The 22877-nt window shown below is 38.6% G+C and overlaps 1 protein-coding gene across 4 annotated transcripts in view; it reads left to right on the forward strand.

Annotated features, from left to right (window-relative positions):
• CDK8 (cyclin dependent kinase 8) overlaps positions 1–22877 on the forward strand; it is a 74565-nt gene that overhangs the window by 28149 nt on the left and 23539 nt on the right. For 3 of the 4 annotated variants that reach the window (XM_034060129.1, XM_034060130.1, XM_031049605.2), the window contains exons 3-4: positions 8035–8145; positions 11141–11281. In XM_034060129.1, the coding sequence (XP_033916020.1) occupies positions 8035–8145; positions 11141–11281 (252 nt within the window). Of the gene's footprint in view, positions 1–8034; positions 8146–11140; positions 11282–22877 lie in introns of those variants that run through there. The other variant, XM_031049606.2, reaches the window with a different exon arrangement.

Consider the following 22877-nt stretch of genomic DNA (forward strand, 5'->3'; position numbering starts at 1 on the left):
ATGACCCTAAATCAATTTCTGTCTGCTGAGAGAATCAGTAACTTGGCTGACAGGAAGGATTTGGCCTCATTGCGTGGCTTGAGGAGTGTTGTGTAGTCATTCCTCATTGGCAGCAGGTTCCCTGGTAGTGATGAAGAGGGGCAAGAAGCAGGGAGGCTTTCTCCTTGCTCTGAGCTGCTGCAGCATGCGCCCTTTGAAGACAACAGCAGTGCAATGCAGGACTTGTGTGGGATACAGAGTTAGTGGGGGAAGGAGGGGAACATACTGAAGACACCAAAGATGCCAAGAAGGCAAGCATTGAGAGCAAAGAGGGGATTAGAAACCAAAAGCAGGTACAGGGTGGAAATAGTGACCTGAAGCAGCATTTCTTGAGCTGTTGCTGACTTTGCTTCTGGTTGTGCTTCCAGACTTGCAACTGCTGATTCTGTGGCTGAATTTTCCTGCAGTTGAATTAGTAATTCACCATGGACTCCTAGGGTTTGAATCCCTCTTTACTGTTCTTCTGATGTTGCTGTTCAGAGTTAACGCAAGATTTCCCCCCCAACCCCCAAAATGTTGATGTTCCCCAAATTGCTAATTTTAATTCTGTTAAAGCGTTTCCCCCCATTTCTGACAATTAATATTGTAAAAGGTAACCTCATTTGGGGATGGATCAAATTAAGGATAGTAGCCATACTGTTTATACTGATTATGTAAGTATGTGTAATGTATATATGAAAATGCTGCTGAGTTAATCCGCAGTGTTGTACCCCAAAATGTCATCTGTACATCTAATTAGTTATATTATTTGTTGTCATGCTTGAAAAGTCAAGGCTGAATCTCGGACTTTGTTACAGTGTGTTCTGAACTACCCCAATTAATGCATTTTACAAGTATGGTGATATTTAGAGGAACTAGGGTGAATTGGCTTGCATGAGGTATATCCATTTATGTTTCTCTGGAGAGCTGAAGCTTGTATATTTCACTCTGACTACCTGGGAAGAGGGTAGTTTGACATAAATCCCAGGGAAACGCCCTTGTTTTTATAACTCTGCAATGGCTTTTGTCTTGCTTATAATGAATAATTTCAGTTTTGGACTATTGAATAACCTACATGTTTAAAAATGCACAAAGACTTATTCAGAAAAATAAAATAGTTATTGCAATACATCAGTTACAGGAAAAGGATAGAACTAGGTCAGAGACCTGAGCTGAAATGACTGACTCAGTTACGGATGAGCTCAACTCATGTGAATGTATTTGAAAGAATGCCTACATTTTTGTACTTCCTGCAGCATGAGAACTCAGACCTAGTGTTCAAGAACCCAGCTAGTCTCTCACCCTGTTGAAAAAGAAGTTTTTAATGATTTTATTTGAACTATTCAACTGGTAGGATTAGCAGTTATTGTGCTTATTATGCCAAGTGAATCACTATCTTTAATATCAAGATAGTGGTAATGTTATAATCTTCCTTATCTTCCCCCAGTCATCCACTGCATGGTAAGCGTTTGTGAATCCTGCCTCTTCCAGAACCTTAACTGAACATTTGGCTGCTCAGCTCTTGTTCTCTGCAGACTTGTGTACTGCCTGGGATTCTGGGTATCTCTTATGACCCTTTGACTTCTGAGGACTTAAGCAGGCATTTAAAGTTACATGCTCATCATACCAAGAGATGAATTTGTTATTAGAAAGAGACCAGAGGGATAGGATAGTGGGAAGATTTGTATAAAAAATATGCAAGATATACAATCCCAAACACTCCATTCCTTATCTTCTGCTTTAATCACAGGGCAGAAAATCGTTAAAGCCCATCCACCTGGCATAGTGCTGCAAATGCTGTTTCACAGTTTGCAAGGCAGGAGAATTCTCCAAGGCTGTAGGAAGCTAGAGTAGTTAACCAGGCTTCAAATTTAGGATTTTGGATTGGGCTGTTTTCTCTACAGTCTTATGTATTAAAGTAATCAAATGATTTTCTGACATTTTTCTTCTTGATTAGCATTTTTAGTCAGTTTTGGCAGGTTTGCAAGTGCTTCACTTGCCTGTGCTTCCTTTGGTGCCAGGAACCTGCAGGTGTAGTTTGGGTGTAATGCAGAGCCCTAAAGTTCACATGTCTGAGTCTTGATAAGAAAAAAGGAAGTACTGATTTTTTTGTCTTGGAGGCAGGAGGCTTGGGTCCCATAACAGCTCTCATTGCCTCAGGAGCTTGGCTGGGTTTGCAGGGAGCAGGCACACGGTACCCAGGGGGTGTGAGAAGCAGCAGAGAGGTGGCTGGTTGATGGTTGCCAGCCTTACCTGAAAGGGAAAGCCTCTGCAGCAGTCTTACCTCAGACTTTCAGCTTCTGGGCAGGAAGGAGGCAGAGGTAGGGCAGGCTGCCTGTGCCCCATGGCAGGTGAGAAGGAGGCTGTCTCTGGTGGTCTTGGCCAAGCTCACCTCAGCGGAGCAGGCTGCTGTAGAGTATTGAGCACAGGCAGGCTGCTGGGGCTTCCATGTCGTGGGTGACGAGAACATGTCATTACATGATTATCAGGCCTCTTTCCCCTCTACCAGTGGAGGGGATGGAAGAAGTGTATAAAGGTCCTCTCAGAGCCAGTCTGAGGATGACCAAGGACTTTGAGGCAGCATGCAGCAGCTGGAAGGGACCCTTTGAAGCAGAAGCTGAAACTGTGTGACTCAAGGATTCACCCTCTCCAACATCTTCCCCTGGCAAGGAACAGATTACTGTAACAATAAGCTTTCTGGAGGAGATCCTGTTCCAGCTATGTGAAAAGGAACGATACTTGGGTGTAGGTTCCTCAGGTTATCGTGGTTGTGAAGTCCCTTCCATGCTAACAGTGAAAGAAGTTTCCCACAAGACCAAAACCAGAAATCCTTTAGATGAGTTCAGTCCTCATGTCAGAAGACTAGTAATAGTTCCTTAGCAATCTTATGTGGTGAAAGGCAGCAAGGTGTTGAGGAAGACAAATGGTTGATTTGACTCTCTTTGACAAGTCTAATGCCTTTCAAATGCTTTAATAGTAATATGATATGTAAAATGTAAGTTGTGGCTGATGAGTACTTTATTGAGCTGTGTTACAGGGCTACAAACAGTATTGTTGAGAGATTATATGTCAAGGGAGGGCAGTTACTGTTTTTAGTTCTGTTAAAGTGGGACAAAGATACTGATTAAATGTTAGAAATTGGAGTCCTTAGAAATAACATTTTCTGTGAACAGCACAATTTGACAAAGTTTGACATGCAGTGTCTGTCTCCTGGACTCGTCATCCACCACCTCACTTTCAGAGAACCTTTATTAGCACTTCTTCTAATACTTTGAATGTGTTTGGATATGAGATGCTATTAAATACTGACTGGTGTGTGCGATCAGGTAAGACACATTCGTCTTGGAAAACCCAGAAGTTAAGAACAGAAATGTGTGGGTTTTTTTTTTCTTCTCCCAACATTTCATGTTGTCAGCATTCTTTTTTTTGCAACGTTTAGGGCTTTATTCTTTTGTTTTTATTTTTAAAGCAATAATTTCACATGGTTGTATGTCTGAAGAATGGGAGCTTCAAAAACGTATTATCACCTTCATAATAAATTCTTACAGTGAGCAGTATTGTATTTTTCTGTTACATTGCCTTTGTAAGCCTTTATCTGAATGCCTTTGAAGGAAAACAGCATGTACTTTCAGCAGGGATTTTCTTTTTAGTACTGTGGAATATGTGACTCATGAGAATATAAAACTTTAAAATTGCATTTACATTGAAACAAACAGACTTTTGAATCTACTGGTGTAGCTGCAAAGTCAACTTGGGGTTTAACAACTTGTGTGATAAAATTTGGGGTTTAGTTTAAATGACAAGCATAAACAGATCCAGTGTTTATAGGAAACCGAGAAGAGCAATTAGAATGTGGTTTAGGATTTTTGTCATTAATACAGAATTGGAGTCATCGTGTGCTGCTCTTGCTCTCTCAGACAGGCAGAGTGCACTGCATTTAGCACACTGTGAGTTAAGCTTGAAAAGAAAAATCTCTGAAGGCAGTTCCTGAGTCTCTTTCTAGTAATGACTGTAAACATTATTCATTCAGCTTTTAAGCTGAAATTAATCATGACTAGTTCATATCCATTTGTACTGGATAATATTGTCGTTTAGTTAGAATAGCTCTTCTCTCCTCCTTTCATTTTAAAGAGAGAGAGAGACTTCTTTCTCTGGTTCGGTTTAGACAGGCTCTAAGGATTTTGGCTTGGATTGCTGTTCTCCCTTCCACTCAGTGTAGCCTTCAGCTTTCTTTGCCCAGCTGCAGTTGGAATTAATCTTTCCTGAATTGGCCAGAACTGTGCAGAGTGTTTCAGGTTATGCCTCCCTACTGTCTGTACTAATTTGTTGTAGCGTAGTTCCATTGGGATCTTATCTCTTAGAGGATGACTAAATCTTCCTTGTCAGTCATCTTCTGCTCTGAAAATGGCCTTTATGCATCAGCCTCAATCTCCTTTCTGTTCCATTGCCCTGTTTACCCAGATTCCATCTCAGGGCCATTGGAGACTATTAATCTATGGTGTGCTTTTGCTGGATCACTTGAAGAACCTGATGTGAGCGTTTCTGAAGCTTGAGATGATGATTAAATTTTGGATTAATGCCATCAAACTAGCAAGATGAATCAATAGCGATTTTTGCTTGTGTGAATACTTTGCTTGATATTGCCAATGGCTTTGTGTCTAGCCAGCTTTGTGACTGTCCTAAGCTCTGGGAGAAATGTGTTGCAGTAGCACTCAAAGGAAGATGGTGGGAGGAAGGTGTTGCCCTTTCTGAAATAGCTCATATCCTGAGACAGAACATCAGAAAAGCTCCTTCTGGACCAGGTATCTAGACAGTTGCTCTAGCAAATGTGCTCCATGATGGAAGTAAGCATGGTAGTATTGCAGCACTGAACAGCTTACATTCATTGTAGACCACATATAGTAGCAAGCATCAGGAGCGGGGGTGGAATGACATTTGCAGTAAAGCTAGAAACCCTTACATGAAGTGCTGTGTCTTGGCTCTCCACCACTTGTCTAGTGGTGGAGAGCTGTACAGGAAATGGCGAAACATTAGTGGAGGAAGGATGTTATGTTCATGAAGACTTGTGCTGAGCTCAGCTTGTCTCTGATGTGCAAGGTAATTATGGTTAGTGTCCCTGTGCAAGAAAAGGTTTGCCTTGGTCATGCGGCAGTTTGCCAGGCTGCCTCCCTGCTGCTGTTTCTAATAATGTCCTGTCTTACTTTGTCCTTGTTTGTGAAGCAATTTAAGAACTTGCACATCATTAGAACAGTTTAATTTGCTGTCCCTCAGCTGACCCACAGCTGTGGAATGAATATTTCTGCATTTGAAGAGGGAGATGGAGGAACCCTTAGTGCAAGCCCAGGTCTTTGATATAAGAATGCTCTTTCCCTTGCTGTGTCTTAAACAATATTTATGAAAGCAAGGGCAAGACCAGCGAGGGACAGCATTGGGCCATAACACTTAAGTCAGACCAGATCTGTCAGCATCTTCATCATTGGCCAATTTATCTTTTTTTGAAGGTAAATTGTATCTCTTCACAAAGGGTACCCAGACTACCTAATTTAGGGGAAAGCTTTCTAGTTGTAGAAATGGATTTCAACCTTCATGATACACAAATGAAAAGGAAGGTAATCTACTGAGAGCCATATGCATAGTTTTCCTCTACCTTCTCTTTGTGTTCTATAGAACTGGACTAGGGTAGACAAAAGCCATTAGATATCAGAGTAATTAGAAAAAAAAAAAAGGTCTTTATCATTAGTGGACATGGTACTGACAGCCCAGCCATGCTTGCTGTAGTCTGCTTTGTCCTCAGTGAACTCTGTCAGCTGCTGGACACGAGTCAGTCATCTGCTAGGAAACGCATGTGGTCTGTGACCTGGTGAGGTCTGGTTCATGAAGAGTGAGGTTGCTGGAAATGTCTGTGGTGTTCTGATACAAGTGTGTCATCAGACCATGGGAGATCAGATAAAACTTTGGTATGGACACACAGTTGATAGGCTGTGGTGCAGTCTTCTGGGTACAGTTAATTCATCAAGTTGTTTAGCATAAATTTAAGCTGTGAATTTACTCATTCAACAAAGTCCTTCACAGTAAGGACTGGCACAGTCTATCCTTAAACCCTGTAACCTCATTTGCTATTAAGAGGCTGACTCCCGCTGATGGTCTTTGATGCTCTACAGAGCCTGACAGGGATGCAGTTAATCTTCTCCATAGCAGCCTGTATGGTGCAGTGCTTTGGATTTGGGACTAAAACACTGTTGATAACCAGTATTTTGGCTACTCCTGAACATCCTCTGTTTTGGGAGGTAGCCTTTGCTCAGAGCCTGGCTGGGCTTCTTTATTTCTTAAATTCCTCTTCCTTCCATTTATTAAACTGACTGTCCTCACCCACAAATCTTCTTGCTTTTTTTTTTGTTCTTCTCCTATTGACTGAGGGGGGTGAGCAACCAGCCGTGTGGGGCTTTGCTGCTGGCTGGGGTCAACCTGCTACCTGTAATTGAAAAAAAAATGCAAATAAGCATTTACAGTTTTTTTTCCTATACTGATCTTATGCTTTGTAGGAATTATAGGCATTTACAGAATTCCACACTGCTTCTTGAAGATCCTGCCTTAAAATTCCTCCATATAAGGCTTTTACAAATTAAGATTAAGAGTTTTAACATGCTGAAACTAATACCTTCTGCATTGATTTGTAATGCTGTGTTGTCTCCTCAACCCTCTTGTCTCCCTGTTTGATCTCACACTTGACATAAAAGCTCTGCGGGCTGTAGGTCAGGAAGTGCCACACTGAAGACCCTGGTCAGTGGGTAGGAATGGGAGTCTGTCTCAAATGAAATAAAAAAGAAGGTAACAAACATATGCAGATATCCACTCCCACTTTACTACCTCAGTAGCAGCTAAAATGTTACCACATGTGACAAAGGTATCAGTAGAAAGGAATTAATTTCCTTGTTTCTTCTGTTATGTAGCAGGAAAATTATATTTTATTGAAAATGGTCGATCTCAGAAATGTTAATTTCCTATTCTGTATTCAAGTAGTTCAAATTGGCCTTGGCTTTTAAGAGACATTTCTTTTATTAAAAATGTCATAATTTCTGGTGGACTGAGCTGGCAAAAATTCACCTAGTCTTGGGTAGCCACGCTTGGCAATAGTTTGCTTAAAGTTTTTGTTTGTTTCTTAGGAATTGTGTGAGTACAGTGTAACTGCAACATGACTAGTAAGCAGAGCTCAAATAGACTGATGTCTGTATTAAGTTTTTGTGCTATATCTTTGTTTTCCTTTTGGTGGTGGTTAAAGCTGTAGTTTCTAAAGAGCTAAGATCGCTTGATGGCTCCTAGCTGTGTCCCTTTGCTAGTGCTGGGTTTGCTGTTAGTGCTGTGGGTCATTTCGGCTCAGGACCTCAGCAGAAAATGACTGCCTTTTTGTGTCTGGGTTAGTTTTTTCTTGAACTGGGAGCTGTTTCGTGGATGGCTTTTGAGTACTGTAACTGGTGTAATATATGTTGTGGAAAGAGCTGGACCTTTTTCTGTAGGTGGTGGAGTCAGTGGATCTATGAGGTTACCAGCTTAAAAACCATACCATCCTTAAGCTGGCTGCACGGACAGGCTCTAAATGAGCCCCCTCATTCAGCCTTGAATGACTGCCACCAAAATGTAGGGTTTACAGGTAATTGGGATTGAGGAGATAACTGGATACCCAAAATGGCTCTATTGAAGATAACAGCCTACGGGAAAGGCTGTTTGTGGAATCTCCTTGATCCTGGATAATAATGAAGTTTACATAGACTTCTACTTTTTAGGAAAAGATTAGGAAGTGAATGTCCTAAGGGGGTTATGACCTGCATCCAGCTTTGGTTTCAAACTAGTGACTGGTTCTTTCATTAAATAAGTATGTGGTGTTTTCTGTGACTTGCAGATTTCAAATCTTATTGTTGTTATTGTATATAGTAAAGATTGTAAAGCATTTGTCTTTCCAGCCCTCTCACAGTTCTGGATACATAAGTAGAACTCTTATGGACTTTCTTTATTTTGCAGTTGCTGCGGGAGCTCAAGCATCCAAATGTCATTTCTCTGCAAAAGGTGTTTCTTTCTCATGCTGACAGGAAAGTGTGGCTTCTCTTTGACTACGCTGAGCATGACCTCTGGGTAAGGTGAATTGTTTGTAGGTACCAGGCTTAAAGTTTTAGCTGCAGAAAACGGACAAGGTCAGGGAAAACACATTGATTTAAAAATAGTGTGACCTCTTACTTCCTGTTTATTGGAAACTCTTTCAGTACTGAAAGAAAAGCAATGGAAAATGTTGGGTAAACACACTACACAGTTAATCTGTGACCTCTTTAGGAAGATAAAATCTGTGTTCAGCTCTCAGTAGCTAGAAATCTAGTTAAATAAATGCAGATACAGCCTTCCATTACAGCTTAAGTAGGGTGCAGGAAAATGTAATTGATTGTACAGGTGAATTCCCTTTGAAAAATGACAGAATTATGGACTGAATGCTGCAGTTCAGAGTTTTAGATACATTGCATGTCATCCATGAATGGATGTGAGAGCAATGCCCCTGTATGTAATGGAAATTTAATTTGTATGTTTCAGCAGAAGAGCTTTTTACTCATCTTCTGAGATTTCATATATTTGGGAGAAAGGTTGTTTATTCCTAATTGCAAAACACAGCTTTAAAATATAAGTGCATTGGAGGCCAGGTAAATTTGTTTTAAGATAATATACATTTTTCTTTTATTAATTTAATATTTGTAAGCTCAACATCCATTTGGAATACTTAAAGTGGCATTGTAAATAATCCAAAATACCATGCAACCTTGACTTCCCTGAAAAGAAGGTATATGGTCTTTGAATTAAGTCTTACATGCATTCTGAGCTCTGCTCTCATAATAGAACCTTAGAAGAGATCAAGACAATTCGGATCAAAGAGGCAATTTGGAATGAGACGGAACCTTTGATGCATGCATTAGTGTAAGAATTACGCAGCATGAATCATGAGTTGTTTTTTTTCTGTGCATGTAGTTTAGTCAGGAAGCATAAACCAAAGCAAAACTAAATTCTTTAGAAAATGGGGTTCATTGTGTTTGGGAATAATTCAGCAGTATTTGCTGAAGAACTAGTGTGTCGGTTTTCCTTCGGCTAAGCTGAATTGAAGGTATTTTCTCCCAGTTAAATATCTTGGAAGCTCTGCTCTTTGGTATTGGGATCTTGTTACCAAATTAAAATTAAAGTGCGGGAGAAAAAAAGTAACTGAGTTGAGGCATTGTAATACCGAGATATTCTAAAAGCTGATGTACAAAACAATAAAAGCAAACCCAAACCCAACATATTCTTATCTGGAAAAAAGGCCAAGCACTTTCTGACTTTTTCACTGCTCCTCCATATTTGTGATCTGTTAACCTCCAGAAGTTGACCTGTAGTGACCTGTCCTTGTTTGTATTTATACATTTCTGAATCACTGTAGAAGTACTTCTGTTAATGAAACACTGGCTTGTACATAAGCAACTTAGAAATGACCCTCAATTTTGACCATTATGCTTACATGCACATACCTGTGTGAGCTCCAGAACTCCACAGCCCTAGCAGCTCCTGGTGGTTTACTGTATCTGGATGCAGGAGACATAGCTGCAGTGACTGGGCTGGCTCTGTGCCCCAGACAGCCAGCTATGGACCAACTCCTCCAGTCCTGAGCATATCTAGGGCAGCAGGTCTCAAGCAAGACTAGGGGAAAGGGCACAGAGTGTATTGGAGTGAGAATAAAGAAGTCCAGGAAATCCATCTGTCTCTTGAGTATTCACTTCTCTCTGGCCACTGCATGAAAAGGAACTCTTTCTTTGGAGTCAGTTGAAGTGGAAGGTGAAACCTGTGGCTCAAGCTGATGGATGCTCATGCACGAGGTGCTTGGCTAACTGGGCAGACTGTCACCTGATGTTTCTCTTCTCTGTGCAGCTCCATTTTTACCTTTGAGAGGGCAGGGATATACCTCTTTCTCTCCCAGGAAAGACAAGCTGTATACCTGAAGTAAAGGAGGGCGAACTGTATGGAGCTTGGCTGCAGCAAGAGAGGAAAGGCAATTTCCCAAAGGGGTTTAAGTAGTTGGGTACTTCATTGGCACCTGGAATATGAAAGTTCAGGAATATAGGAGGAACATATAATAGAAGTTTGGTGCCAGGTTTTAGATGGACAAGGTCAGGGCATTTTTTATGATCTCACAAGTACAAGCCAGTACAGGAAATAGATGCGAATGCATGGAAAAATTCATTCTAGAAATGACCTCTCTCTTAAAAGGAGACAAGCATGGCAGTGGTTATCATGACCCTGACATACCTTATGCTATTGAAGTTAGTGGCACCTGGGACTCAAGTGCTAAGACAACATACCTTTTGGACTTCTCATTGTTGCTAGACAATGCCTGTGTATACACTCTAAAACTGCTAAAGGTACTTTCTGCATCTGGTTTGGTGGCTGACTTTAAGGTTGACAGATATATAACTCTGCTTTGTCAACAGCTTCTGTTTTTAGAGTCTGTGCTTTAGGCATGTAGTAAATAAAGAAGGTATAAATCTGGGCCTCTAATTAAAATGTTTAAAACTCCCAATACAGTTTGCAAGAAATTTGTCTTGCCTTATGTGTTGAATGTTACAGTGTTGTCATTACTGTAGGAAAAATCCTAAAATTAAGATAGTAAAGGAACTAGGTGATGCACTTTTAATTCTGTGCTGTGATATAGAAAATACAAGCCTATCTTAACAAAAAGAATCCTCAAACAAAAATACCCCAGAACCCTCCAAGGTCAGTGGTCTGCAAGAGAGTTTGCTTTGGCAGTAGTATTGGTTTTGTATTCCTCATCCCACTGTGGGAGAGTGATTGAGTGGCTGTGTGAGGCTTAGCTGCCTGCCAGGGTTAACCACAGCAACAACTGATTTCATTTGAGAGATTTCCTTGGGACAGCCATCACTTTACCTCATATAGTATTAATTTTCTCGTACTAAAAGTACAACTTGCTAGTTTTGAGAATGAATGATGAAAGGTTGAAAAAAAAAAGCTAAGAATTTTATGTAAGGAATAGTGGCAATTTTTTTGTATAATGCTGTATATAACATTACATGTTTTCATTTTGATTTCTTTTTCCCCTTTACAGCATATAATCAAGTTTCACAGGGCTTCTAAAGCAAACAAGAAACCAGTTCAGTTACCTCGGGGAATGGTGAAGTCACTGTTATATCAGATCCTAGATGGTATTCACTACCTGCATGCTAACTGGGTGTTACACAGGGATTTGGTAAGTGGATCCGCAATGGGTTTTAGCACTGGGATGATGACTGAGGGCAAGGATGGGTTTGTTTCATGAAAAATTTATGGGGAGAAAACACCTTTTGCTAAGGGCATATGTTAATAAATAGGTATTTTTGTACTGCAGTCAGCCTTGATTAGTAGAGTGAATTTTAAAAGCTGGCTATGATCTGATATGCTTATGACAGTGAAGTATATCAGATGGCTGGTTTCCATTTTTGATTTTCTAAAGAAACTACTTTAAAAAGTGTTAATTTAAATAACAGGCATGTTGAGGTACAGAAAATGCCTTTGGTAGTATCACTGCAGGCAAGATAAATAACTAAGTACAGCATGTGTGTAGGTGGGGGAGAGGATGATTGGCTGTATGAACTGCTGAAAAAATAAAAACTTCCTAAAATTATCACTTACAAAGTAACTTTTGAAGGCCATTATCTTCTAGTACTTACAATCTGTCAGAAATACAGTCATGCCAACTTTTGATGACTTCTGCAAATAAACTAATGTTTATCTAAATTACGTATAAGCAACACATTTTGAACCTGAATGTTTTTTAACCAGCAAATTCCATTATATGTTTAAAATTGGTGAATCTCATCAGTTCTTATGTGTATTTGCCTTTGAAATATGCCCATGGCTGGCTGGGCTGGTTCTTTCATGTCTTAACATTGGGTAGTTTTTCCAACTCGGTTGTCTATAGCTCTTATTCTTAGAAGTAAATTGGGGTGGGGAAGGGGAAGCTATCAACGTATTATCTATATATGATGCTTCTAATTACTGAAATTTCATTAGTACATGAGAGTATCATTAGTTTGACCTTTCATTCCCATGAATCGGTATTCCCAGTGTTATTCTGTGCTTGGTGCAGTAAGTCTGGCTTCCTTACTAATCTTTCAGTCACTTTTTGTCTTTGAAATGCATTAATAGTGTTTCTGGAAACGTAGTCAACGATTAGTTATTTGTCTTCTGTTTTTGTGCCTAGTAAGTCTTCTATAGAGTGCCAGTGTCTGTTTAAACTGATGGGGAAAAAATATAACTTGGATAAATAACATTTTCAGAACTGAAGTCACAGAATATTTAGGGTTGGAAGGACCTTAAGATCATCTAGCTCCAACCCTCCTGCCATGGGCAGGGACACATCACACTGAATCATGCCACACAAGGCTCTATCCAGCCTGGCTTTGAACACCACCAGGGATGGAGCATTCACAGCTTCCCTGGGAAACCTATTCCAGTGCCTCACCACCCTGACAGTAAAGAACTTCCTCCTTATATCCAATCTAAACTTCCCTGTTTAAGTTTTAACCCATTACCCCTTGTCCTATCACTATAGTCCCTAATGAAGAGTCCCTCCCCAGCATCCCTACAGCCCCCCTTCAGAATGCAAGCAAGTTTTGCTTTATTAATATAATTCTATGGATATTGTTTCTCATTTGCTCCTGGTCTTAGAAATGGATCAAAAGCCTCAGCACTGAGGGGAAAAGTCAGAAAAATTGTGGTGGCTTTCTCAAGAGTTATGTAATAGTGGAGCACAACATAATGTAGAAATATATAGCGCTTGTTACTACTTAGACACACTTTGTTTTAAACCAAAATGTAATGTTATGTAAATGTTCTGCTTGCACTAGTACTCTTTGGTATATTGGTAAGAGGCACACAGGAAGCAAATGACCTGTAATCAAGAATCTTAATTGTTCTGATATTTTACTGTCTACAGTTTCAGAGAATTTAAGAACCTAAGCATAACTGAATTTAAAAAGAAAACTATGCAGGTTGTTAACTGGATGGCTCAGGAGATTGGTAATTTGTTACAGAGCCTTTCACAGCTAGGTCTGTAGCTCAAATACAGTTTAAGTTGGCAACTGCAAAAAACTGTTACCATCTCATTTTCTGACCTATGTGAAAAGAGTTGGTGGTCTCAGTCCAGCATGAAGTGTTCTTCCAGCAGAAAACCCAGCATCACAATTGGCTGTCTTTTGATAATCTCTGGAAGGGACCAAAAGCTTGAGGCAGAGATTGAGAGATCTTCCCACTGGAACCTTGTCAAGCCGTTTTGGTGAGAATCTTATGAAACCTATGCTGGGGCTGCCTATGCTGCCTTGTCCATGGGAACCTTTTGGGTTTGCTGTTTTGAAACTGCAGAGTTTGAGCTGAATTTAGAAGGCACGTGTTTCAAGCAGGAGAAAAGTCTGAATTGTATCTGTTGGGTATTTTCTTCCTTTCATCAGGGAATAGACTGAATAACAGAAGGGTTTCTATCTAGTGTTTTATTCTAGCAAGACGGGGGCATACTGGTGCAAAGTTAAGCTTGTCATTAGGGACTTCAGTGGCACATATAGTCTGATTCAAAGCAAAATAACTGACATTAGCACTTGTTCTTGGATGTGAGTTTCTATTCCAGGATACCTGTAATATTAGCCTTCAGGAATATTGATGTTAAATAATTGATTTTTCACTCTTGACTGGATGGCTGGACAAATTTGATGTTTCTCCTACCTTTAAAATGATGGGTGTTGCTGAATGTTTTATGTTTCCCTATATTTAATTCCTGTAAGATTCTTAAAAAAATATATATTCTGCATGAAACAGTAAAAACTGTAGGAAGACAATAGTTGTCTGTTAGGGTTTTTGTAGTTGCCGTTTGCCTTTTACAAAGGAGATGCGTACAAATCTTAGCAATAACTTAACTATTTAAATTTAAACTCTTTGCTGGTTTTTTTTTCCTCTTTCACTGCTTACATGAAAGCCAATTCAGTGCTTCCATCAGAGCAAGAGAGGTGTGGATTGTAATTGTTGTCTGAATACCGCTGTGCTTCAGTAGTTAGCTTTTCCATAAGGCTGAAACACCATTAAAAATTTTTACCAAATGAGTGTCAGTCCTTTTAAAATTTCTTATTTGACTTGCATATGCTTCAGCTTTTTTAAATTTCATGACTGAGAGCAATTGAAAGCAGATAGTTTATTCATGCTCTGACTGTAGCAGGAAGGAAATAACACTTCATGTAATTACCACAAAGTGCATCAATTATAGTTTTAGTAATATTTTGAATTTAGTTATCAAGCATGCTTCAAACATACTGCGTTTTGCTGACTACTTTTTCTGGTATTTTTTCCTGTTTATGATATCCAGCTATTGGACTTCTTCCTTTACTCAAAGTTCTTATTGCACACCAAAAATAAGCATAAGCAGAGGAGTGGCTATAGATGTGTTTTCATCAATCTGCAACCTCAAGAGCAAGAGGAAAGAGAGGATGCTTGTAAGATTTCAAGTAATGGGCCTAAAATAGAGGTCCCTTGGCATGGTACAGCAGCATCTGTCACACCTGTTAGTATATAAAAGCGCATCTTTCTTTAATATTAGTTTGTAGTGGCCTTCTCCACACAGTTAGGATGTGGCCATTTGCAAACTAGCACTAGCACAGGATACCACAGCCTATTTGGTATGTTTCTGTTGTGCAGCTCGACTGAGCTGCTGCTGCAGGATGAGCACTGGTTTTTAACAAGCTTTCAGGCAGACAAGTTTAATACAATTGGAATGTAGCTTCCCGGGACCTCTTCCTAAGGGTGCCTGCTGCCAGCTTTGGGATTACTAAGAACATTAAATATTTTCTTTCAACAGTAAATGAGGAGACCCACTGCCAGGGTTTGTTTCTGTAGACATCAATGTCTTCCCAGGCTCTGGCTGTGAATCACTGAAGTATATGCTTTAGGCAGAGTTAAATATATGCAACATTTACCCTGCCAGTTTTCTGTTTTCAACATTAGAGATCTTGAATCCAAGGATGTCTCTCTCATCAATTTTCAAAGATTACTTCAGAAATACATGAATGCCCTTCAGTCCTGCTCTAGTGCTTACAAAAATGGTCATCTGAAGAAATGCACCTAAATGCTTAAAAACAAATAGTAATGTGCACAACTTTTCCTACCAGAAAGAAGTTACCAGCTTTTAAAAGCAGGATGGTCTTTTGCCCTCTTTAGGTGTATAAATGGATAATGGTCATTGTTTCCCAAAAGGTATTGTAATGACTTGCTAGTGATTTGCTTTAAAAGGAGGAAGAAACAAACAACCCAACCCAAACTCAGTCATAGTTTTGGTTGTCATCTGTTGCTTTTCCCAAGATATCTGTTTCCAAGGTGTTTTTCATTATGTAAGTATGCTTTCATGAGTTCACAAAAGAACAATGTGTCTGGCAAAACCTTGTTTTCTTGCGTAGAATGTACTAACATGCTTCTCTGTAATTTACTGTAATTCTAAATATCCCATAGTTAAAATAGCATTATCTGCTCTTTCTTAATTCTCCTATTTACAGGGAACATGACTACTCTCTGCCCACTGTTCTGAGCATTTTCTTTGTCTTAGAGGGAACTTTCAAACCAGTAAATAATCAAAATGGTTTTATTTTCTAAGAACTGCTGTGCAAATGAGAATCCATTTGTCTGGCTTTCATCTTGGACATCATTGTTGGCAGAGGCTTGTTAGGTCAAGCTCTTGATTGAGTCATGTCTGTCAGGTTTGTACAAATGCAGATGTGAAGTTAGAAATCCAGAATATATTGCTGCAGTACTGCTAGCCTTCCAGTCAGGAAATTAGAAGGTGTAATGCTTGGAGATTTTTAAATTCACCATAACATCATAGAAACAAATCATTGTGAGACCACTCTCTTTGAAAGGTCATAGCTATCGGGGTGGTTCCTGAGGGGAAAAAAGCAAATTATCATTCCAGTCTTCAAGAAGGGCAAGAAAGAGGATCTGGAAAATTATATGCCAATCACTCTCACCTTGATTATTGGGCAGGTGATGGATTGAATCCTTCTGGAAGCTATTTCCTGATATCTGAAAGACATGAAGGTGACTAGGGGTAGTCAGCATGGATTCATGAAGGGGATATCATGCTTAGCCAACCTGAAAGCCTTTAATGACTATGTCAGAAGAGCAGTGGCTGTTGCTTACTTTAGTAAGGCTTTCAACGCTGCATCCCATAATATCCACGTAGACAAACAAATGAAGTACAGACTCTCAAAGTACACAGTGAAGTGAGATGGGCTGAAAGCTGGCTGAGTTTGTGGGCTCAAAGGATTGTAATCATTGCCATCAAGCTGGACACCAGTCAGTAGTGGAGCATCGCACAGACTGATACTGGGTTCAGTGCTGTTTAGCATCGTCATTAATAACCTGGACAATGGGACAGGACACACCCTTAACAAGTGAGCAGATGATTTGCAGAGTTGCCTTCCAACCTCAGCCACTCTGTGAATGTGTTATATCTTTGATTTGATTTGATCTGTCTCAAAAAGTTCAATTACTGCTTTTTCAAAATCTAAAATTATGACAAATCAATAGAAGCTGTGGTAGAGGGAAAGTGGGAGCAGGAGTGAGTAAGAACATGAAAGATCAAATAGCTCAAATGGAAAAGGAGCAATGTGAAGAAAGAATTGAAATGCAAAACCTTTGCAGTGAAGGAGGACATTTTTGTGATATATCTTGACTGCAGCATTATGAGAGGGAGGACATGGTGCCATTTTCTTTTCCTGAAGAAAAAAGATGATGTATATCCCCAAAAGTTTTTATGGAAGCTGCTTGGTCATAAACTGAAGGATGTACTTCTACTGGATCATCAAATCATCACCAACTTTGAGTATGAAACACTTCTGTAACTGCAGTATCTCTAGAAGGAGATACCTGGTCTTGAGAGATGAAAAAATTGTCAGTTCTGTAGAATTAAAGTGTTACGGAGATTTATATTTTTAGACATCTCTTGGATTAGCCCTACGTCTTTTATTCTTAGCTGGAATACTGTTCCTATTGTGCTAAAGCACTGAAATCAAATGGCAAAGATAAATGAAAATACAATATTCAGTCTACTACTTTGGTTGTATTTGAGTCTTCATTGCAGAGCTTCCAGAGGATTTTGTAAATCAGCCGTCTTTAAAGACAGTGAACAGATCTTTTTTAATTCATAGGCCACCTCCATTCAAACAATTCTTGAATGTGAATATAATATTTCATTGCTTTTTACAAATTGATCATTTTTGATCTCAGATCAAGTGCAAGGTCATTTAAGAAGTTTTAAGTAATGGTTGTAAAACTCCCAAGATTTGTAGTATGTGGACTCAACAGCTACACCTGAAAATAATTTTTATCTAAGCAACTAGTGTTTAGCAAAAATGGGAAACCAGTCCTAAAAGTTCTTGTTAATCTTTTACCACACAATAGATTCCTATTATTGTAAGACAGAAGTGCTTAATAGGGGAACATTTTGTAGATATTTTTCTACAAATATTTTTCTATATTTTGATTGCAAGTATAAAACTCATTTATCAACTTGATTCAAATGAAAATGGGGGTGCAAGGAAAGGTCAGGAATCTGACAATTTCAAGAAAGGTTTCCAAATCCACCTCTATTAGACTATTGCTTTTATTGAAAGCCCCATTTACTTGATCATCAAACCCAGTCTTATCCGAGTATCAAAGACAAGTCTTTTGTTTCTTGGAACTATCAATAACTTCTTGGGTTTTAGCTCAGTATTTCTTTTCCATAAATAATTCTTAAAATAATCATTTTGAGGTGGAAAAAAAGTAAAACCTGAGTCCCACAATCTTGTCTTTTAGAACTGGCAGTCATACTGGCAGCACTGTTTTGTTCTATTCATAAACATACCTTGTTTTGAAACAACAATAAACACAATCATTGTCTGAAGTATAAATGGAAGATCAAGGTAGAGCAATGTATGTAAGAGCTTTGTTACTTTACCTAGCCAATAATGTGACCAAACCTAAGCAGGCATACTCTCAAGACTGTTAGTGGCTAGAGGGAATGCAGGTAAAATTTCTGAATTTGGAGTTCAATAGGCGAAGAAACTTATATATCTAAGTAGTACAAGGTGCAGAAAAGAAATGGAAGAAGCAAGGCTGCTTATTTAACCACCAGACATCTGAGAGACAAATGAGTCCAGCAGAGATGACTATTTGGAGATGAAGTTACATTACGTGATTGTTAATATTTTGGTGAGGTGCTTTTCACTGATCTGCTGCAGAACTGTCAGAAACAATGCAAAAGGAGCATTTTTCCTGGCATTTCTGTATCATTGCAAATCAAATAATTTTTACCTTGTGATCTCAGACCTATTAACCGGTAGTGAAGAACTGTTGCTAAAGGGGAGCTGCAAATATGAGACTGAGTAGCTTGTGGGTTTTCTTCATATGGCTATAAATGCCTGCGTGAGGAGTACTGCTTTTGTTTTCTCTATCCTCTTTCCCCTAAAGCCCTTCAGTGCTAGATAGAGTGTTTCAGGACTGATGTTTTTAACCATTTACATATTTACCTTACAAGGTATCAAACCAAGGCAAGTATTTTCAGTGCCTTTCATCAGAATTAATATTATTTTATTAATATATAATATTAAAGGCTTTTAAAAACTTTGCCTTCAGTGAAACATGCATTTAATAACAGCACTAGAAACGTGAGTGTGCATGCTGCATACAGACTTTTAAACTGAAAACAAGGAAGTGCTTTAGTGTTTTAGATAAGAGAAATTACTACCCATTAAAATCGTATATCGTGTATCTCTTCCGCAGGATCTCTGAGTGAAGGTATGGAGAATCCTATAGCAGGCTGACTGGGGACAGGAGGAATATGTAGCAAAGCAGAAAGTTGAATAGTCAAAATTGGCTTTCATAGGAAAATTCAACAGGTCATCTAAAAAGTGTTTAGATAAATGTGTAGGTGTTGCTCAAGTAGCATCCCGTATTAACCAGAAAATGTCAAGGATTTCTGTGATTAATATTTTAGTAAGAATATGTAGAATGAAGATTAGTGGGTTTTAATACAGAAAAGTGGTTTTGAGGGGGATGTTTTTGATCCTCATCTTTCTTAAGAAAGAAGTATCCCATTTCATGTCAGTATATATGTTGCATTGTTATTTCTGACTATGTAGGGAAAATTGGACCATTAGGAGACTTTAGTACGTTATTTGTGAAGTTGTAGGAGCTCCTTGTGAAAGTTCCCTTCATTGTTAAAAAGTCCAAAAATCTTGAGGTTTCTTTATTAGGCAAATTTGTTGTGTTTAGGAATGTGGTGTTCTGAAAATCTGCAGTTGGCTACCCAGAATTGTGACAGCTGAGGGATGCCATCACTTTGTATGTGCTGTATTTGGTATTTTCAGTCAGTCATGAATTCAATTAGTGATTAAACTCCATGGCATTTGGGTAGATAACTGAAGTAGAACAATGTAATAAGAATTATGTGTAATATAAATAATGGGGAGTATAATTCATATATTGATACCTGATATATAGATAATTTTTAATATCTACTTGTTTATATATATAAGGATTTATGGAAGATGTTTGAATCTGTTTTTATCTTAATAGCAAAAGCCATGCCTGAATTAAGTAGAATTTTGGGAATGCTATATATTTCTTTCTTCACTGTAGTTTTAAACTTGTTCTTTTGTTACTAGCCTGAATTTTAATATGTTGGCTTTCCAAGATAGCCAGATACCCAATTGTGGTGCTGCCAAGAGTGTAATGTGAGTAATCCTTCCCTGTTGGAAGGCAAGCTCAGTCATCTCAATGCATTGCCATGCAGTAGGGGTAGGTAAACTGCCTGAGATAACTCTCATAAATACAAATAGTGGTGAAACTTCTACAGAGAAAAGGCATTCTGGAAGCTTCAGATCTAGTTCCTCTCATAAAGGTAATGAGCTGTACTAGCCAGATGGAGAACGTATCAACACGACTTCGGTTCTGACATGAGAGAGGTGTGGAGAACCAGAAGCTCTTTGATCACAAATCTGCCTTTGAAGTATGCTTAGTCAATAAATACCCTAATTTGGTGAAAAAAAAATTAGTATGATTTTAGAACACTTAGATGCAGTCTAGAGTTTAGTTTTGTTGGGGTTTTTAGTACCAAATACCTACTGAGGTTGTGACAAAGTTATCACTATGAGGATGATATGGCAGATAGGAATATAAATTGTTCAAAATAGGTTAAATAGCTGTAATTGTTTTTTTCAGGATCCTGTTCTAGAGAGAAAATGTAATGATCTATGTGAATGATCTGTACTCACAGAAGAGAAGTTGAAAACAGTATTTTGATTAAATCTGAGCAATTTCAGAGGAACTTGGTGAAAAATACACCTTATGAATAGGGCACACTTATCCCATACGAAAGCTTGCTCTGTATGGACTCAACTTCATCTAACTTGCTCTGAATACAGGTGACACAGAACACGATCTCTGGGAATGTTGTTTGAGATATTATGTTTGTTCTGTGCACAAAGGTGTTTGACAAGTAAGCACAAACAAAACCCAGGCAACCACTGGAATGTGCGTAGTAATAAATTGCATGGGCTTTTCACTTCCTTATTTTTTTTCTTTGTCCAGAGGAGTTGTGTATTAGGCAATACAAGTAGGGTGATACGGAAGTGATGGCACTACTATTTAAATGAAAATCAAAATTAAGACAGGGTTGTTGAGGAAAATGGCAAGGCCTATGACTGATGCACACAAACCAAAGAGTAAATAAGTAAGACAGTTTTCTTCCTTTGTGTGAAAGTATTAGAAAGTACAAGATTATGGCACTACTGAGTGTCTGTCAACTGCAGAAGCTGTGGCAACAAAATGGGCAAGCGAAAACAGTGTTTGTTTTTGTTACCTATTCAAAATCCTCACTTGTATGGCAGAACTCTGAATTGAAACAGGAGCCAGAATTGTGTCTGGAATAAGTAGTACCTAAAACCCAGTTCCAATGCACAGTCTATTCTTGCACTTGATCCTGCTGTGATGTGTCCAGAGCATCCAGAGACATCCTGATCTATGCAGGGAGTAACCACTTGTGTAGCAAAACACACAGGAATTGTATTTCTGCAAGACTATTAGTTTTAATTTCTTAAGTTTGTTATTACACTTTTGAATGATGTGTTAATGCTGTTTGACATGTTATGTTTTCCTGCTGTGATGTTTTTGCTATGATATCCACCTTTCCTTCCTTAGAGACTTAGTACAGAAAGTCATACCCTGCAGCTTTTCCTGATGGGCATTTTTAGGGAGCGGGAGAGTTACTGAAAAGTGTAATTATTTGTTTTCTTTCAACTTTAATACAGTTCCAATGAAAGTGATAGCAAAGCCTGTTTATTAGGCTCTGTACAGGCTTTAAGTTGGCACTAATTGCATGATAGCAACTTAAGGAAATTGTTGGAATGTGTTCAGAGCATAAAAATGTGATAGTGAGGCCGATAGCTCTCATTAGGCTTGAAACAGAGATAAAGTATGGTGATGGTAACTAGCAGAAGGCCTCCCTGGCATAGGTACAGCATCCCTCTCTTCTATCCCTCCCAAATACTTTCTGTACTTCTAAAATTTTTGAGCATGTGTGCTTTGATCACTTAGGTGTTTGATTTTGTTTGATTGTTACTGGCACTTTTAATGGTTTCTGATTTTAATGAGAATTTTATTTAGATACTTTATTTTTTAAGCAACTGACATATTTATAAGAAGATAAACATGAAGTATTAAATTAAAATAACTTTTCTTTATTTTCCAGTGCTTTTCACATTTCATGTGTTTTCAATTAAAAAGGCTTTAATGTATAGGTTTACTGCATGTCGAGTTCTGTGGAGCCTTTTTTTTCACCAATGTCTTTTGAAAGTTTATTTTAAAGCCCCAAATCAGTTAATAAATGCAACTGAAAAAAAAATCTTAATTGTGAATGCATGTCTTTTAATTTGAAAAAGTAAACTTCAGAAAAAGGCTGATGCTATCGTTTGATTATGGTTGCATTGACATGTTCATTGAATTGCAAACTTCACAGCAAGACTTTTCCAACTCATTTATATTTCATGCTTCTCAGGCACTTGCTCACATACAGCCAAAGGTTTTTTTTTTTGTAGGATTGTGGGGTTGTACATTTTGAGTCTATTCCTGTATTGGTTAATATAACACTTTGAAGTCTAAAATATTAAAGTTATTAATTCTAAATCTTAATGGGACCATTGTTGGGTAATGATTGCAAAAGCAAAATAATTTAGGGATGAAAACTTTGCTCAGTGTTGCTTTTTTGCAGTTCAGATGCTTTTTCTAAAATGAAAGCCAGGGCTTGTTTTGGGTTTTGGTTTTTTTTTCAGTTATCTTGGCTCATCACAGGTAGGAAAGGTGGGGCGGCCACTTCTGAGAATGAGTAGCACAGCTAATAACGATGCACAAATATTCATGGTTAATAAAAGTCACTGGTGTGACTCACCTTATAAATGTGAACCCTCTATCAAGTAATGTTTTAGTAGCCAAAAACTGGTTAGGATGATACTAAAACCTTATTAGAACATGCATGAAAATGGAGGTATAAAGGGCATGAGTCTGTTCATAAATATAAATCGGACTACTGCAAACCATTAACATGGAGGGGGGATCTACATTGTACCACCATAGATAATTGAAAGGAATTTTGGTTACTTATTGGTAGGCATGTTTAAAATCAACCTTTGAAAATGAACGCATTCAGAAACTCCACTTTTTGTTTGCTACTAGGTAGTAATAGTTCCTACAGACCTGGTTTGATGCCAAAAGTAATAAGTATCAAAGATCACAAT

The sequence above is a fragment of the Melopsittacus undulatus genome, chromosome 2 (genome assembly GCF_012275295.1).
Source record: "Melopsittacus undulatus isolate bMelUnd1 chromosome 2, bMelUnd1.mat.Z, whole genome shotgun sequence".
In the NCBI taxonomy this organism is placed as follows: domain Eukaryota; kingdom Metazoa; phylum Chordata; class Aves; order Psittaciformes; family Psittaculidae; genus Melopsittacus; species Melopsittacus undulatus.